The 19,933-nt window shown below is 35.6% G+C and overlaps 1 protein-coding gene and 1 long non-coding RNA gene across 2 annotated transcripts; one reads left to right on the forward strand and one right to left on the reverse strand.

Moving 5' to 3' along the window:
• The first annotated feature begins 11,315 nt into the window (after positions 1-11,315).
• On the forward strand, positions 11,316-13,813 carry LOC149269393 (uncharacterized). The gene is made up of 2 exons (XR_016270132.1): positions 11,316-13,649; positions 13,702-13,813. It is a non-coding gene; the product is annotated as an uncharacterized LOC149269393 (long non-coding RNA).
• Positions 13,814-15,467: 1,654 nt separating this feature from the next.
• Positions 15,468-19,674, reverse strand: scyl (scylla). Its single transcript, XM_018006464.2, has 2 exons — positions 19,010-19,674; positions 15,468-18,172 (listed from the first exon to the last, which is right to left on the reverse strand). Exons 1-2 carry the CDS (start codon positions 19,074-19,076, stop codon positions 17,421-17,423), a joined length of 819 nt encoding a protein of 272 aa, XP_017861953.1. The 5' UTR covers positions 19,077-19,674; the 3' UTR covers positions 15,468-17,420.
• Positions 19,675-19,933: the final 259 nt, after the last annotated feature.

The following is a 19,933-nucleotide window of genomic DNA, read 5'->3' on the forward strand; positions in this document are numbered from 1 at the left end:
TTTGGTTTTCAAGCATTTATTTTCAAAGCTGTTTTCATCTGCCATTACGATTTTTCATCAAGTAACTTATACTTTACTATCTGAAAAAAGAAGTTTAATTTAGTCTTTCAAGTTTTAAATATGACAACATGGTATATAAAAGTACTTATATTTTCTGTTCCTAAAACATAATAGCTATAAATTTAACGTAGTGACGTAAATGAGCTAATTTTGATATGATTTCAATAGGCTAGAGCGCGACACGTTTAATTGCGAGCAGGGCAAAACAATTTTCAATTATTAATCTTAGATTCTAGTTTGTATACATACAAACCCCTACATATATATAATCGAAAAATAATCTAATTACTACTATGACTATGACTATGACATAGTTCGAGTCAAGTGTCTTTTGGGTTTTCAGCCATTTTTAGACAGAAACTTTATCTGCGAGCCACTTTGGCTGTGGCCATATAGCTGGCCTCACAGTCTGTCTGATAAGTAAGCGCACTAAAGTCTTGCCTATGTACATATGTATGCGTTCATCTTATGTAAATACGTCTGGCTGGAACAAACATGTGCAGTCAGTGTACATGTGTGTGTGCGTGTGTGTGTGCACACCCGTTTCTATTTTTGAACCGGCTGCCCATATCAATTGCAGCTCCTCTTGCCCCACTGTGCACGTTGTAATTGCATTTGCATTTATTCATATTCATCTGCATTTGTATTATTTGTCATATTCTCAGAGCTGCAGCAGCGTTTAAATATTGAATCTAACAAGTTCTTCAATTAAATTATTAATGCAAATTGTCTGCTAAAGGGTTGCATAAAGAGCGACAGAGAGGGAGAGAGAGAGAGAGATAGAGAGAGAGAGAGAGTGTGTGTGTTAGAGAGAGACTTGTCTTAATTCCATTCACTTGTCATATAATAGAATATTTATTCCAAATGTAATTCAATAATATAAATAAAATCAGTCAGAGCATTATTGACTAGAGCACGCCCTGTGATTGGTCGTATGCGACTAGCAGCTTCTCTACCCAATAAAAATATTAAATTTTCCTACTTTAATTTCCAAATATTTTTAGAATTGAAAAATATAAAAAAAAAAATAAATAAATAAATAGTTGTATAGTTGTATGATTTCAACTAAATTCAAAAATAATTAATTCGCATTATTAATTATTTCTGAAATAAATAAATAGATCGAACCTCTGTTTGGCATCGAAATGTATCGAAAGTAGCTAAAAAACTAGTTTGAAAAACTTATAAAAGACTAACACATCCTCTTTATATTTTAGTATGCCTCATATATAACTAAAGTTTCAACATGCCCATCATTTGCCTCTCTTCTATATACAGGGTATTCGAAAGATGCATTTCATCTGTTAGCGAGCAAAGCATGCTGTCAGCTCTAATTAAATATTTAAATCCCTGGCATTATCTCTCGTGTGTCCGCAATGCATTGCAATATACCCTCTTTTGTTTCAGCTGCAGGGTATTATGAATCTACTCTCCGTCATGTTGGGCAACGCACTCAGCACGTCGAATGCTCAATTTATTTGTAGGTCATTTTCATGTAATGCAAAAAAAGTAGCAAAAGCAGCAGCCACAGCAGCAGCAGCAATCATAAAAATTAGCTGGCGACGTCAACTGCGACTGCGATTGCAGCTGCGACTGCGACTGCGACGTCGGCGTCGCGTTGAACGCGTTATGTGAGCAGCGAGTGCAACTTTTTATATGACGTCGGTGTTTGTCTGTGCAAAATGCTTATATAAAAGATTTATGACAATAACACACACTACAAACGCACACTACAAACACACACACACACTACCCACACACACACTTTGAGTGGAGGTTAAGAAGTTGACATTTGAGGCGATTCGGCCCGACAGGCTGCAATGGGAAAGAATATTTATTTTTTTGCTGCCTGCCACGTTTGGCTGCGTATTTTATGGGCTAAGCTGTGGCCCCACCCACATGCCCCTTGCGGCAAGTGAAGAGTGGTAGCGGAGAGGGGGAGGAGGAGTTGCGGTGGCACCAGGGTCAAACAGCGCATAAGATTCGCAACAGACTTGCGCGAGACTTTGCGCTGCTCAAAATTGCATTAGACAATTCGAGGTTGGCCAAAGGCAGAAATCAACAACAAACTGCTACATAAAAAAAAAACAAACATAAAAGTTTGTTTATAGTGAGACATAAATATGCATAGCACATATATACATAACTAAATAATAGCACAACATAAATTTAAATGTCTCTATTTTTACGATAACAAGACTCTCAACTGGGACAAGTTGCTTTAGAATGCAGCTCAAGTTTATTAAGGAACTACATGTTTATAATATATTAAATAAGATAATATTCTAAAACTACTGTTTTTCTATGCACATATGTTTATATTGCTAATAGACATCAAATATAATTGAATTGCCTTGGAAGAGCTTTGCTAAGCTCTTAACTAATATCATTATCGCTCAAACGGCAGTTCAAGGCGATGTTTGAAGTTGAAGTTTAGCACATACCATATCATATTCTCGAGATCTTCAGCCTATACTAGATTATTATATACTATATTCATGCATTTAATATCAGTCGCAGCATAGTTCAAGGTAGTTTGCTAAACAATTAGGCGTGTACTCAATACTCCATTGCAAATATTATCATATTCTTAATAGAGTTCTTAATAAAGTTTATTTTTCGACGGTCGATAAAATAGAAATGATTGAGCTAATAAGAGTGTCATTTTGACATAGCAATTTATTATATCTGTATAAATTCGACGAAACAGTGTAGATTTAACTGTTTATTGGATTTTTCTGCTTCAGACAAGTAACATGAGATTATCAGAATATTTATTTTTATTTTAGCATAATTTAAGAGCTTGTTATTTATTTAATTGAACAAAATATTTCGCAGTCGAGTACAATTTAATTAAACTTGTCCAACAGATCCAACAGGGTATTCCTTTCTGATGGATTTTAATGAGAAAGATTATTCGTAGCTACCACTAAAAGAGTTTTATTTACGATTAATGAATATTTCAGTATATTTTAGCTATATATACGACAAACTTCTTTATATGCCTTGTTTTTCTACATTTAAGGTTCGCTTCCAGAAACTATTGTTCGTAGCCTTCCAACTTACATTTACAATATTCCAAACACTTTATCAAGCAACTTGTTGGAGCTGTTCCGCTTTTAAATTCGCTGGTACAAGCAAAGTTTCTTGGTCTGTGAATCCCCTTGGTTTTCTGTTTACCTAATTTATATGTATTATAATATATATATTCTCACTAGCCAATATACCCCCCGTAGACTGAGTACCAGGGCGTTGTCGAGTTGTGCAATCAGCAAGACCAAATGTCTGCTAGGTACGCGCCATTAGAGATATGGTTAGACTTCTGTTGAAAGATCGACGGCTCTGTCAGTTAGCTGATATGGGAGCTGGCCAAAAACGAATCGAAAACAAATAACAAACTGTGAAGAATAACAAACAGATAAGGCGCAATGTTTTTCAAAGCAATTCCCGAAAATAAATAAAATTTCTTATCAGCTGTATGAGTTGGTCAAAACGTAAACGTTGCTCGACCTTGAGTTGGACTCTCGCCATCGACTTGAGTGATATATTCTTATATACATACAAATGTATATAGTACATACGTGTGTGTGTGTGAGCTTAAATAGGTCTCTGTAACGCTATATGGGGCTCCAAAGTTTCAATGCGAGGAACATGCAGCAACAGCATGCAAAAAATATCCAAATGCAGCACTCTCTGAATCACGCAAATCACGTGCTCAGCGCCGTCTGGAACCCAACAAAAACCACAAACCCTACAGAGTCGGTTAGACTAGACGAGACGTTGCAGCTATACAAATATTTATGGATACAATACAAAGGGCCCAGACACTGCACAGTTTTCTGTCAGTGCATTCGCCAAACATGTGACTGGAGCTCGACTATTCCAGTTAGTTGCCCATTGTCAGGTGCCATCGATAGCTGGCCATATAAGGTATATGCGGTATATATAGGGTAAATATAGCCCCCGTCTGCTGATAACTCAAAGACTTGATAATTACAATTGCCGCAGCATTATCTGATTCGATTGTAACTTGTTCAACACCGTCTGATATGAGGTAACTAATTACTAAAAATAGTCAACTGGAAGAACATCTTCAAATATCAAGTGAGAACTGCGTCTTGATCAAATGTCTGATATATGAGATATAAATCTACATACGTATATATAGATATGCTATATAGATATATAGATGCGCTACAGTTACGTATATAGTTTATAATCTTTTGGATATCCTCTACTTCTGTTTTCATATCACCTTCTGCTCTTTAGTCTCTACCCTAAATAAAACCTATTTACCGTGCTACCTGACTAAGCCACAAAAACCTTTCTTCTAGGCTAGATCCACCTCCCAGAGCTATAGATAGCTCAGCAAATATGCATATACGATCTGCTGTTCCGTGCGGTTCCATTCCGTATTTTTCTAAATGTTTACCGTGTGACTAATGCAACGCAACTTGGGCAAATGTTTATTTGGCCCGGGTTCAACAGCAACAGTAAATTCAATTCCAGTCCAAGTGGGCTTCATTTACATGAAGTGCACAAATACCATTATACATAGATACATACGATATATATAAATAAATATATCTATGTATGTCTGCCTCTAAGTATTACTTAATACCTTTGACTAAGCACTGAGCCATCAAAACAACTTTCGATTACGAAATTTAGCACAGCTCCGTTGAATAGGCCGTCTAGGCATTACGGGTAGCGGGGCTTCGATCAACACCAGAAATGAACCGAAACAACTGTTCAAAAAAAATAAAAATAAAGAGGCACACCTCTTCAGGGGCAGGGTATAGACGACCAGCAGTTACCCTGTAAAGAAATATGTAACATTGATATGCAATTAAAGTTCTTCATAAATTTGTTGTAGAACAGATTAAGATGATACATAATATTTAAATTTATCAACATGTAGAATTGGGAATATACGACTAATAGTTACCCTAGCTATATATGTAGATGTTAAGCTATTGTGCTTTTGAGCTTAGATGCTCAATAAATTCTGGCAAAATAGAAATCTGCGTGAATTGGAAGTACACGACTGACAGTTACCCTATAATATAGATCTATAGTTGTTAGTAATTTCAACTTTCTGGCAATTATTTAATTGTTATATCATATTATTACTATTTAAAGAAATGTTTTAATTTAGCGATAAATCAGTTGAAGTTTCGCTTTGTCGAAAGTATACGACTAGTTGTTACCCTGTAAAATTAATGTTATATATCGTAAAGTTAAGTTTAGTTATAAGTACAACAGTTTATGGTGCATTCGAAGAATCTAGTAAGGCAGAAGTGTTAGTTAGTCTAGGTGCACGACTAACAGTTACCCTGTACTTACAAATGTGTATACAACTACAATCAAGCTAGCCTTAACACCTAGCTCTGATCGCATATCATATAACTTATCTGCATTTTGTATAAAAGAAGCGCAAGTTAGTGAAGAATTATTAGTTACCCTGTAAATATTGATTTAATTTGGGTAACTTTCAGTGTTTAATGTGCAGTGTAAAATGAGATTAATCGAGTCTCAGTTGATGACACGAAGCTACCCTCTAAATTGTATCAACACACCTCATGACTCTTTAACGCCTAGCATACTTTATCGCCTAGCATACCTGCTTTCCCAACAGAATACAGGGTATTTCGCATCAACAAAAAACAGCAAACTTAATGAGCTTTGCGAAATGTGTTTGCTTGCCCTTTCGATGGCTGTCAAGTACACAATAAACGACAACAGGTTGAAGACTAACAGCAACAACAACAACAACAAGAACGACAACAACAATAGCATGACAGCAATAACAACTTTAACACTTAACACAGCTGAAATGAAAATTACACAAAAATTAAAAATGCAACCGCAATAAATGTTGATCATGAAGTTGGCGTCGGCACCGATAATGATAATCACGAAGATGACTAATGCAGCCCCTTGATGACGACGGCTCAAAGCAACTCACATGGAACAAGAAACAAATGCTGAAAACTGAAAACTCAAAACTGAAGACTTGAACGAATTTCACATTGCGAAGTCTTTGCTGCGGTTTCTCGAACTGTTCTCCGCCTGCCCCGCTGCTGGTTCAGTGGTTCGCTGGTTCAGTGGTTCACTGGATTAGTGGTTTACTGGCTCTCTCGATACGCGCCAAGCCATGACAGGGGTCAAAGCCATAAGTGGAAGCCCAGCTAGACAATGACTAATGTGAACATGTCTGCATTCAGTTATTATATTCTATAGCTGATCTGAACGATCAGATAAACGAGCGTATGTAAATATACTTGCTCGATCACCTGAGAGTATAAAATATGGGCAAGGGAGTGGAGACCCATCTAGACAATGACTAATTGGAGCACTTTTATTTTGTTAAACAAAATTAAAAATTCCAAATGAGGCAATTAAACTGTTCTGAATGATTACATATGTAAATTGTTGCTCTAAGCTAAGATTTAATAATTAATGTATGCGGTATTACTGTGTATAATAGAGCTCGGTTATATATAGATATGATATAATATAATATAATATGATACATATAAGAATCACGACAAGGTCTAATATTTCATCTGCATTCGCTAGGGCACACTCAATAAACAGCTTGTTTCAAATATTATTTCATCAAGTGTGTAAAAATATGGTAAGAATAACAATTATAATATGTATACATATATATAATAACACTTGTTATAAAATCTGTTGGAAATTGGTTTAGTTCTAGATATAGTCGATCTGTATGTTCCGTATGTTTGTACAAATATGTAGAGTCAAGCACTATGAAAGAATCTGGGAACAGCAACAAAACCTGAACTGATCAGTACATATATAAACAAGATAAGAGCTACATACCTTAAATAAGACATTCCCCAACTCCCAATATTGAGGATTATAAGTTATTTACAATGAAGTATATTTTCTATTTCTACAGCATCTACAATATATTCATCTATATTTATATATATTCATGCATAATTAATAACAGAAACCTTTTGACATTATCTGGTATTACTCCATCTCTAGCTATAAAATTCCATTAACAAATTGTTAAAATTTCAAACCTTAATTAAACAACAGTTAGCTATCGCTGTTAATGCCTAATGCGTTCTTTGACATTTCCTTTCGCTTGCAACAGAGAAAAGCTCACGATTTCCCCAGGGATTCTTATGGAATTATACTCGTTCGTATATATGTATGTATGGATATGCCCACTCCGATTAACTCTCACGTTTCCCTCGAGCGCACTATAAAACATATTTACACATGTTTTCAATAAATGTTTTCTATTAATTTGACATTCGATTGCGAACTCCATTGATTAATTGATCCCCTGGTGCTCGATAAAAATTCAGAGGCAGCGCAACCAGAAAACAAGTAAAATGTCAGTGCAAACATGTTGAATAATATTATATACACATAAGCGCACATATATTTATATTTATATACTTCATTTTACATACATATACACTCCATAAGAAGCGTACGTATATACGTTCATATATTTAATAATGTTTTCTCAGTTATCAAGTCTTGTTTATTTGGTTGATTCTGTTTTGGTTTTTTTTTACCGAAGCCATAATCGATCATGGAAGACATTTCCAATGTCTAGAGATATAGAGCAGCTCTATGTATGATTGAAGGGCATATATTGGATTGCCGCTGACATATAACACAAGATAATTTAATAGAAATTAAGTGCAAGCTGGCCTAGATAACTATAATTAAATATTTACGACAACTGTCTAACGACCTTCAAATATACATGTATATAACTGGAAATATGGCGATTTTTGTTAAACGTACTTTTTGAGAGATTATCATAACCCATAGATTACCAAACCCCCACAGTTGTGGGTAATACTCGGTTTTTTGTATAGGAAATACACATGTACATATATAACCAATATAACAACAAAACTTGATGTTTTTATATCCCAATTTATATAAATAGAATACTGCACTAATTCTACTACTACTACTACTACTGCATTATTTCTACTACTACTACTATTACTACTCCTACTAATACTGCACTATTTCTACTACTACTACTACTACTACTACTACTACTGCACTATTTCTACTACTACTACTACTACTTCTACTGCACTATTTCTACTACTACTGCTACTACTACTGCACTATTTCTACTACTACTGCTACTACTACTGCACTATTTCTACTACTACTACTATTTCTATTACTACTGCTACTACTACTACTGCACTATTTCTACTACTACTACTATTTCTACTACCGCTACTATAATATCTAACACTACTCTTAATATACTAATATTAATAATATTATTACTATACTTTACTATAGCTAATCATAGCATATGCCTATGTTATATCATGTTTATATCCATCCACTTTCCGGATCAAAAACACTTGAATGTAAATCATTTCCTACACAAATTGCCTAAGTTATGAGAAAATATTGCATCAAGTGCTTAAGTGTGACAATATACATATATGTATATACTTATCTTTTTTTTTCTTTCTTTTGCGCATGTAAATTGTATCTTGGAGATACTTTTGTAAATGTGCCGCTTTTATTTAATTTGGCCTCCCACACCCAGCTTCACTTATCGCACGCTGCAGCTGGGTCCGGCTGTGCGAGCGAGATGGGGTATGGGGTATGGGTGATAGGGGAGAGGGGATGCGGCACTGGGGCGTTACGGAGATAAGCAGCCATTTAAAACAACCAAAAATTTACATTTTTATTGCGGTTCACTTGTACAATAATTGCCGACCGCAGCAGCCGTTACATTTCATATCTCTAAGATACATTTTCCAATTTACCAACTGGCCGCCAAGGGGATTACACTGCGTGCGTGTGTGTGTGTCAGTTTGTGAGTGTGTGTGTGAATGGCAGCGTATTATCAAGTCGGTATTTACGCTGCGTCGCTGCTGCTGTGCTGCTCCTTTAGTCTCTGCTTTAGCCATTGCCTCTGCCTCCGCCACTGCCTCTGCCGCAGTCGACGTCATTGTAACTGTTTTACCGTCTTCTATTTCTTTTGTGCTACACTTGTTTTCTTGCTTTATCTTTTGTTTCTATGCTCAAAATTTTGCACATGTGGCAATTGTTGTTGTTGTTGTTTCTGCTATTGTTGTTCTTGTTGTTGCTATTCATTCAAAGCAGCGCGGCGACCTGCAGCCAGCGCAAGCGAGTGCGAGCATTTTGGTGTGGGTGACCAAGAGAGAGAGAGAGAGAGAAAGATATAGATAGAGCTGGAGCAGAGAAGAGCTGGCAAATGACTCACAATTGGTTTGCAGTCATTTTCTTTTATTGCTGTTGTTGTTTTAAGTACACCATTGTTGTTGTTGTTGTTGTTGTTGTTGCTGTTGGTGCTGCTGCGACTTATGAAACCTTCGCTGTTCATTAGTGCTGTTGCTGCTGTTGTTGTTGTTGTTGTTGCCTTCCTTTGTTAGTGCAATGAAAAGTTGTCGTCGCATTGTTGCTAGGCCAGGTACATACACACACACATACGCACACTAATATGCCCGCATATCATTCACATTGTGAAAACCTTGGAACGCTACAATTACTGTTGACTTTTGTTGTTGTTGTTGCTCTCTTCGCCCAGTTCGCATTTCCGCTTTCCTGCCTCGCAACAGTCGACATTGTTTGACATAGCCACAACGCTCAGCAAGCACAGCGTTGGCAACAACTACAACAGCAAATACAGCACACACACACACACACACACACACACCTATGCACACATACATGCATCGAAATTCGACTCTACACTGAGAGAAATGCATTAGCTAGTTAAGAGTCAACGTCTGATATAGTACGCATTGATATTACTAATAATTAATAATCCAAATAATCGTTTGTCATTACACTGAGCGAAAAATAAGTCAAATTTATATGTTATGTATATTTAATTTGTGTACATTTAATAAGAAAAAGTTTCATAGGGAATTCCATAATTTATTCATTATATGTATTAGCCTAAACTCTTGTAGTTGTAACAAAGAGTGAAATAAATTGAAAATTGAAAAAAAAAAAAAAATATTTCATAAAAAATTAGTATGAACATAATGTCATATATCATTTATTAATAATAAATTTCCTAAATATCCTGCAATTCTATGGTGTGCAGGATATTATATATATGATACTTATACTCTATATCATATCAAGTACATCATTTATCATATGTTTTATATTACATACATCTTCTTGCTCTTAATAAGACTAAAGATTGATTTCTTTAGCACAACTGGTTTCGCCCAGTGTATGCATAGCGAGAACGATTGCACTGAGCTGTAGAAACTGGCCTTATCAGTTCTTGAAACAAGCAAATCTAAGCGATACCACCAATTGAGTCAGAGACAACAAAAATACACCTCAAGTTGACAAAACAGACCCAGACGGAACAGAGCCAAAAAGATATAGCTATACATACAAATGTGTGCATACATACATATATATGTATGTATGTACATATGATATTGAATGCGCACGACTTGTCACTGCGTTTATAGAAACCCAACTCAAGGATCGTTGTCTCATTTGAAAATTTTACTACTTAACGTATTAGGCACAATGAAATGAACAAGATGAAGAGAATGGGAAAAAGGTTTAGGGACTGGCTTGTGTCCATATCGAATAATATATTGTACGATCAGTTGTGGTTGGCCCCCGTAGACAAAGGCACAGCAAAAACAAAACAAGAAAACACGAAGCACATAAAAAGGTCTCTTGAAGGTCGAAGAAACTGACAAAGTGCGCATAATAATTGCTGTGATTGTCCCTAGACAAATTGATGTCTAGCCTGGCGGAGATCGAGATTTTCACTTGCAAAAGAAAAGGATAAAGGAATGGAGAAGTGAATAATTATAAATTAACAGAAATACATATAGATGTCTTTTTTTTGGAAAGATATAATACTAAAATATAGATGAGGAAGATAAACAAGAATATTTTGAATAGATATAAAGCATTGAAAGACACATTTAATTAATTAAAGATAGACATAGGTCTAGCATTGGCTATGAGTATGTTAAGAGTATGTTAGACATATGTATCTATAATGAGGTACAGATTATGTGGGAATACTTGTCTGATGTGATACATTTTTAAATTCGATTTAACAAAGTATCTGAAAAGTTATTACGATCCATTTGCAATATTTTTGGAATAGATATTTAAATTTTTAAGATATGAAAATATTGAAAATTTATTTATTTTAATTTTTTTTATTAATTTTCAATATTTAAATCTATCAATAAAGGTGCATTTGCTGTATCTTAAAATGTTCAGGAAAAGTATCTATAAATATCATTCAGTAAAAATACAGCCTTCCCTACTTTTTATATATATAAAAGAAACTATTTTAGTAAACAATATAATTAATTACAATAAAATAAATTAGTCGTATAAATATTTATAAATATTCCTTTATCAGTTTCCACTTTTCAATAAAATTATACTCTTTTAATAAGCCATAATCAACAAGTACTTAAGGCATGCCCAATATAGATTTTACTATATTTACTTTAAAGACTCCATAAGCAGTTCTTACTGTACTGTAGCATGTATTCATATCGGGAAAAACAAGTGCCTATGTACATGCTCGAGTGTTTGCCTAAATAAAAGTTGTTTGCTTTCAAAGAGCTGATAATAAACGCTCATAGATTCACACATTTTTCGTATTGATAAGACGCTGCGGTACCCAATCGGGTCTGTACCAGGCAGCCAGGTCTGCCAATCTTAAAGGGAGAGCGGGTAGAATAATATTTATACAAATACATATAAGATTCTGAAGGATTAAGTGATATGCTTTACCAATATCTGTGGACATCTTAAGCTGCAAGTAAAGTCGCCACGTGCCCAAAGGCTAGAAGAAGTCTGGAAAATTTCCATGTCTAGAATGGTATGTATATAGTCGAGTCGAGTCGAGTCGAGTCAGACAAGTGTTGGAAGACAAACACATGAATATGGCAGTCGAAATAGTTTTGGACGATCGGCACATGTCGCCAGGCTATTGCGATCTATTCAAAAATAAACCCGCTCGACAGAGACTTGGGAAAATATTTGCGAATTGTTTCGCCGTTCGTTCAATAACAGAAATTCCGTATTTGAAATATGCAGCCGAAGCAAACTGTTGACATAAGTGACACACCCATTTAATAATAGTATATATGTATAATATTTGCTCGTCCGCGATCTGTTCTGTTTCCCTCTTCGCGGGAACAATTGGAACAATAGGCGGCAAACTTCGGGCCTGAATAATATTGCAAATACTGCCTTCGCTTTTCACGCGAATCGATGGGGAAATACCACCCAGATGTTTTCTGCCTCCACAAACCCGACGAGTACATACACAACTTTAAACAGCTGCCAGTCGAAAATATGGTCAGGGCCCATAGAAACTATGCAAAAGCAGAAAGATAATAATGTCTACAACTTGCTAAAGTGACAAAATACTCCTCTTCTATTATGCTTGTTCTTTATTCTTTTATATTCTGAAATACCCTGGAATTTACTGAAAGTGTATGGGCTGGATTGACATTGGGTATATATACTCTAGGAGATGAAGTTATTAACTCTAACCTTGTAAAATGAGCAAGCTCTCTTCTAATGTACGTGGTTTTTGTAATACCCTAGAATTGAGTTAATATGTTCATCAATGCATGTCACAAAAATATACATATATTTATGGAAAATTCATATGGTGCATGTGAATATTCGTTTTTGGAGTTAACTGGTTAAATCATGGAATAGCCTGGAAACATATAAAAGTTATATGCAGTACAGTTCAGAAGAAGAAACAGTTGACACTAACCTGAGAATAATGACAAAATACTTGCTTAAAAATACCCTGGAATTTATTAAACATGGTGTTTAGATATATATGGGTTGGGTATATATACATGCAACAGGAACTCTCCTCTATCCTGATGGATTAATAGCCTGGAATTTAATGAAAATGATTTTATATGGTATATATGATATATGTATATAAGCAATAGTTTAACAGAATATTTTGAGACGTTTAGTCATGTATATCAATCCACCCCTCTATCTGATGCATCAATCTCGAGAACGCTTAAAACTAGAGGCTTTGTTATCTCGTGTATCGCAGTTATCATAAAACAATTATTTTTGCCCGATGTCTATCCAATGTTCTAAAAACTTGCATTGATAAAGCAGACCTTGAACGTGATTTAAGTATTACTCATATATACTTACATGTTATTGTGAGTAATAAATATACTATATATGTATACAATATAACACTTGTATGCTCTATATGCAATCATAAAATACTAAATAACTTTCCTATATTTTCCAAATTTCTTCCACTTCGCCAAAAATAGTTCGCATAAGTCTTATGGGAAATCGTGGTGTCATTGACCTCAACACAGACTGATTAAAGTCTCATATTGTTCGTATTTCTAGCATATTGAATAGTGGATATATCCAAGTCGAATACGCCCGCCCAGAGCACTAGTTTTTGTTTTGTAGTGGAACGCGTGTGTCACATAACGGAAACGTGTTCCAATAGACGACACTAAAAACAATATCGCACGCAATCTAAAGACATATATATTATATATATAATACACATAGTAAGAGAGAGAAATTTTCAAAAATATTTATAAAAACAACTATAAATTACAGAATCAAGGAAATTATCAGCGTCAGACGCGTCAGCAAATTGAAGTCCGCCCGCCTGGCTGCCCCTTTCACTGCGTTCCGCGCGAGGCGCCAATCGCAAAGTTCAAAAAACAAATATTTTCACACACGAAAACAAAAACAAAAGCAAAACCGAAAATCAAAATTAAAACATATCCAAATTGTGACGTGGCATTAAATGATTTAATTTTGTATTCCCATGACGTGAGAATTTTAATTCGAATTACTTATTTTAAGATTTTAATTGGAACGAACTCAAGATCTTGTCAATGCAGATTAGAACTTTAGCGGAATCGAAGCAGAGTCGACAGCCCGAAAGGCCAATGACTAATGCAAATGTTTTGACAGGAAGCTTATCTCCATATATAGAGCAGCAGATAAATGTTGAATATTATTATTGTATTCTATATATCAATTGAATCAGAAATTGATACGACTCCAGTGTTTGTCATGGGTATTAATAGGCTCATCAAATGTGGACTTCCATCAAGAGTTTTATGAGTATTTAGACAAGTGTAAGACTGTTCAAACTGGAAATAAAGTTTTGGGCTTATAGAAACTGTCATTATGGCAATTATTCTTGGTCATTAGTAGATATTATTAATACCTTACATATTGTCATTGTTATTGAACTCATTTTCAACATCATAATCATTGTCATTGAGCATTACAGTTGTCATTAGTACATAAAATCTGATTAGTCTTACATAAATTATTATCTTTATTCCAATATGATAATTATTATTATTTAATTATATTATTAGTATATAAAATCGCATAGATTATTTTTATCATTATCATGATCATAATCATTGTGCTTGACATATTTGTTATCATCATTATGCTCATAATCATTAGCATATACCTATGTTACTATTACTATTGCTATATTCATTTTCATTAGTGCGTATTTATAAATAGTATTAACACTATCATATAATTGTTATTATCATTATCATTAGTAGCTATGATTGTCAATGTCATTATTGAAAGAAAAGTAGAGTTGAAGGTAAGACAAAGCTTAGGCTAGATAACTAGAAATAAGTCGAAATGAATTTAAAAACTTATTATTTTAGTAAACACAAAAAGTAATTTATCATTAGCATTATCATTATTATTACTGCTAAATATATTTTACATTAACAGCCTAAGGTTGTGTGAGTAAAACATTTTTAGCTATTTCTAGACATAATAAATGAAACACTTTAACAGCTCTTCAGTCAAATTCTGCTTTATTCTTAGTAATACAGATTTGTTCTCTAATAATACAGATAAATTCGGTTTTTAGTTACATTCAAGTTACAGTCTAAGCCTAAACTCGAATACTAACTGCTTAGTAAGTCGCATGCTGACCACCGTTTTCGGCTATATTTAGCTGTAAGCTGAGCAGCTTCTGTTTGGCTACGCTAAATTCGGTTTGTCGCACGACCGAGCGCTGTTGCCGCTTTTCTCTCAAGTTCACAGCGCAACTTCGGCGCGATTGCCGCACAGCCCGTCTTAGCCTTGGCTGTGAGCAGTAAACTGGGGCTAGCAAGAGCCAAGACAGAAACTGGTTGCCTCCGATTGCCGACGTTGCCACAGATCGCAGTGCTGCGATTGCCGTTGCCCGTTGCCAGTTGCAGTCGTTGCAGCGTTGCCGCACTTCACTTGGCTGCAAAAGAAAGCTGCAGAGCACCCGCTACAAGCGCCACTCCCCCAACTCCCCCGACGCCGCCCACTCCCCACTCGAGCCATGATCAAATAGAAAGCCGTTTTGTTTTAATTTTTTTCCACAATTATTTTCCGCTAGAGCAGGAAAAATTATATGCTTTTATTTTGTTTTTAATATTTTTTTTTGCCTTTGTTTTTGCTTTTCTTTTGTTGTGTTTGCATTTGCATTTGCATTTGCATTGTTTTTTTTTTCACAAAAGTTTTTTTTTACATTTTGGTTACAAATTTCTCACAATTAATTTTTGTTTTTAAATTACGCAATAAAAAACTTAACATTAAATACAATATGTTTTGTTGTTGTAATAAAAAAATTAATACATGAATTTTCGTGTTGTTTTTTTTTTTTATCTTTTTGTGTGTTTTTTGTTTGTTTTTGTTTTAATAAATAGTTTTCGTGTTGAAAGATAAAGATACTTTAAGCTGGTATAGATACTTTTGTGTGTGTGGGTATATTGTGTGTATGTATGTGTGTTTGTGTATGTGAGAACATTAAGTTTTCTTTGTTACGTTAAATTGTAATTTTTAGAAATTATATCGCATTGCATTTTAATTGTTAATTTTTTATCATTTTTCGCTGCTACATTTATTTTTTTATTTTTACTTTTAATTATTATTTTTTGTTGTTTTTTATCGCAATTGGAGTTTTTACACAGACAAAAAAAAAATTTTACAAATTTTTTACGCTTTCACATTTACTGAGATATTCTTTTTGCCTTAACAGTTAAGCAATTATTTTCTTTAATTTAATTTTTTTTTATTTTTAATGATTTTTAATTTGTTTGTTGTACGCGCTATACATTTAATAATATATATATATATATACATACATATCTATGTATATGTATATAAAAATTTGTTAAAATCCTAAAATTTGTTGGTTTTAATTAAGATTAATAAATAATTTAAAAAATTTTAATGCAGCAAGCTGCGTCTAACTAAAATTGGATCGTACTGCTCTTCTGATTAATTTTTACACAACTGCATCTCCATCTTCTTCTTCTTCTACTTGGAGGTGTGTGTTTAATCAGAAGAGTTGTTTTTACAGCGTTTTTATGCTGCTTTTCTCATATTAAACATATTTTAAATTTAAAATTTATCAAGATCAAGTTTGTTTGTTGTTTTGTTTTGTTTATTACTACAATAGCATACAATTAAAAAATCTGTTCACATATAATTTTTATGTTTTTGTGTGTATGTATGTATGTAATTGTGTAATTGTGTGTGTGTTTTTTGCCTGGCCGAACTTGCGAGCGCTTGCAAAAAACCCTTAGCATCTTAAACAGTATCACATATTCATGAGTTGTCGACGAGCGACCCTCGCAGCGGCCCAGCAGCGAGAGGGCTGTTCGCACAGTTACGCTCGCTGCTGTGGCATGCGGATCGTCGTCTTTGAATTTCATGTTTTCTTTTTGTTTTTATTTTATAAATTTATGTTTTTTTTTTCTTCGATTTGTTTTGTTTTCTTTTCTTTTGTTTTTGAAAAAGGAGAAACAACTTAAAACACTAATTATTTTTTCTTTTGTTTTGTTGCTGCTTTTTATAGCATCTACTACGCATCTAAGTAAAATGGTGGTGAGAGTCACAATTACAAAATTGAATGCAAAGAGAGCTGCCCGATGAGCGAGCGGCGCAGGCTCAAGAGCAACTCCTTTGCTTATTAGTATGTGTATGTGTGTGAGTGTGTCGTATACTAATGTGTATGCGTTTCGTGTGTATGTATTTGTGTGTATGTGTGTGTGTAGTTGTGTAGGTGGGGTGGCTTCGAATACTTGCTTCGTCGTCGCGTTGCGCTCGCAACTAACTACTGCTCTCGACATCACAGGGGGTGTTGGGCGGTGTTGGGCGCGCTTCCTTGTCGCACTCGCTGGGCTCGCTTCTCTACATATATATATCTACATATATATGTATGTGTGTATATAAATATAACTGCGTCTCCGTCTACGTCTCTCATTCTCTCTCGCTCTTGATCTCTGTCTCTCTCGCTTTCGCTCAACTTATATCGTTGGCGTTGCAATCGCCTGGCTATGGCTAGAGCTTGAGCTTGATCGGGAGCTTGAGCCGAAGCTGTAGCTGCGTCGGGCGCCCAGGCCATCGGCAGAGTAGAGCTTATGCTTGGTGATGGTATACTCCGGACTGATGGTGATGGTGCGTGCCAGGCTCTTCATGAACTGTGGCAGCAGTGCCGCCCAGCCGCGATGATCCTGGCGCAGGGTCAGATACACCTCGAACGTGGAGACCGTTTCGGGATCCACTTTCAGCGAAGCGATGCGCCTGGAGTTCTGTGGCTCATCCTCGAACTCGATGTAGATGGTGCAGCCGCGAATGCCGCACGGTTCCTTCTCGGAAACGCGAATTATGTCCGCCGCAATGTTGGGCGTGAGATCACAGGGTAGCGACACCTCGGTGCATGTCAAATGGCACGCCTTTGCCTCGCGCAGCTTGTCCAGCAGACCGTTCGAAAGCTCGTCAACGGCAGCCATGTCAATGTCACAGCAGTCGGGCAGCTCGTCCTCATACTGGCTACTGTAGGTATTGCTGTAGGGTGTGCTGCTGCTCATGGGATGGCTGCTCGACTTGGTTTTCTTGCTTCCGCTGCTGCTGCTGCTGCTTGCCTGCTGTTTGTGCTTAATACTGTGTGTGTGCTGGCCGCGGCTGCTGCTGCTGTTGCTGCTGCTGCTGCTGGCGACGCTGGCGACCTTCTTGGCCGACGCGGCGGACGTAGGCGGTGTCAATGTGCTGGTCCAATCTAAAAGTAGCGCAAAGAAACAAAACAAAACTTTGATAAGTACAAGAAACCAATCAAACAAAATGCAAAGGCAAACGCAAAAAGCAACTGCAAAAACAACAAAAACGACGACGACGTCGACTTAGTGAACGATTAAACGGCGTTAAGTTGCTTCAGCTGGAGCTTTTAGCTGCAGCTTTTGCTGCTATTTAATGTTCATTCACACACGCACACACGCACGCACTCACACGCACACTCTTGCAAGCGCAGCGAACACCGCTTGGCAACAAGCAACAAACGAGATAAAAGCGGCATAGGCAGAGGGCACCGAGCGTGCGACAGAGAGAGGTAGAGTGAGAGGGCGAATGAGTGCGAGCAACAAGCAACACAGAAAAGAAAAAATCAGTTTTTACACAATTTTTTTTTCTTCATTTAAATTTTTTGTTGTTGCGTACGTGACTGTGTAGCAGATGTCACTGCTCATGTAATGTTGTTGTTGCTTTATTTATTTTGCATGTGTGTAAATTGATTTTTAATGCAATTTTTGCTTTCCAGTTTTACATAAAAAATCAAGTTAATTGAAATTCAGTTCACAAAATTTTTAAATTAAAAAATTTCGAAAAAATATTAGCTGAATTGAAAAATATTTTTATTTGAAATTTCTATTTCTTAGATTTCCGAAAATTCTCAACACAAAAATAGTTTTTAAAATATTTTTTTCTTTTTGCAATAATTTTAAACTACAACTTTTCTCTAAGACTTGAGCTGCTGGAAGCTTCTGGAATAGTCTAGAATCTAAGATTTCTTTCACTTTGCTTTCTTCTCTAATTTTCTAGTTTCTTTTCTTTTCAAGCTTACCTCTAACTTTGTTGGAACCGAGGACTCCGCCGTAGTTTGACTGCACAGCGAGAACTTCCATTTTCATTAGAATTTTTGTTTTTGTTTCTTTAATGAATTATTCTGTTCGATTCCTTTCGGTTCGCTTCTTTTTTGTATCACTTGAAACGTTCTTTTTATAATTAATAGAGTTCTTGTTTAGTTAATTATTTATTATTATCACAATTCGCTGGTTGTTTTTCATTAAAAATTTATGCTGCTTGATTGCTTGAAATTTGTTTGTTGTTGTAGTTGGAAATCACAGCACTTTGTTGTTGTTGGTTGTTTGTAGTATATCACTTAAATGGCGTTGGTCCGTTGCATTTGTTAATGGCAATTATTAAATTTAATAACTTTCATAAAATTATTGAATATTTGTTGATGGTGTTTTTTCTTTTTACAGTTACAAGTACTACAAGTACATTTTAGATGTGTGTGTTGAATGTTTTTTGTTTTATTCATAGAATTCTTCGTGAAACAAAATATATTTGAATTGTCCAACAGTAGAAAATTTTGAAATACACGCTTTTTATTAAATTTTTAGCTGTTAGCTGTTTGCGCTTTCTTTTATTGCTGCTTTGCCGTTTCTTACTTTTCTATGTGTTTATCTCAGCAGTGTTTCGAAGCTACTATGAAGAGTTGTGCTCCGCAGCCGCTATTTATAGGCCGGCTGCGCTCGCTCATTTGCTCTGGTGGTGGTTGGTTGGTTTGCTGTCGACTCGTTTGAGTGGTGCGCTCGCAGCAGCAGCAGCAGCAGAGGCAGAGGCAGAGCGACAGCAACAACAATGCAGTGTATGTGTTTGCTGAGCAATTAGCGGTTGTGCTCTCCGCAAAGAGACCGCTACATGCACGTATATACTCAATATGTGGCCTCACTCTGTATGTGTGCGTGTGTATATGGGAATG

This window comes from Drosophila arizonae, chromosome 4 (assembly GCF_054131065.1).
Source record: "Drosophila arizonae isolate 15081-1271.41 chromosome 4, UAZ_ARI_1.0, whole genome shotgun sequence".
Taxonomy (NCBI): domain Eukaryota; kingdom Metazoa; phylum Arthropoda; class Insecta; order Diptera; family Drosophilidae; genus Drosophila; species Drosophila arizonae.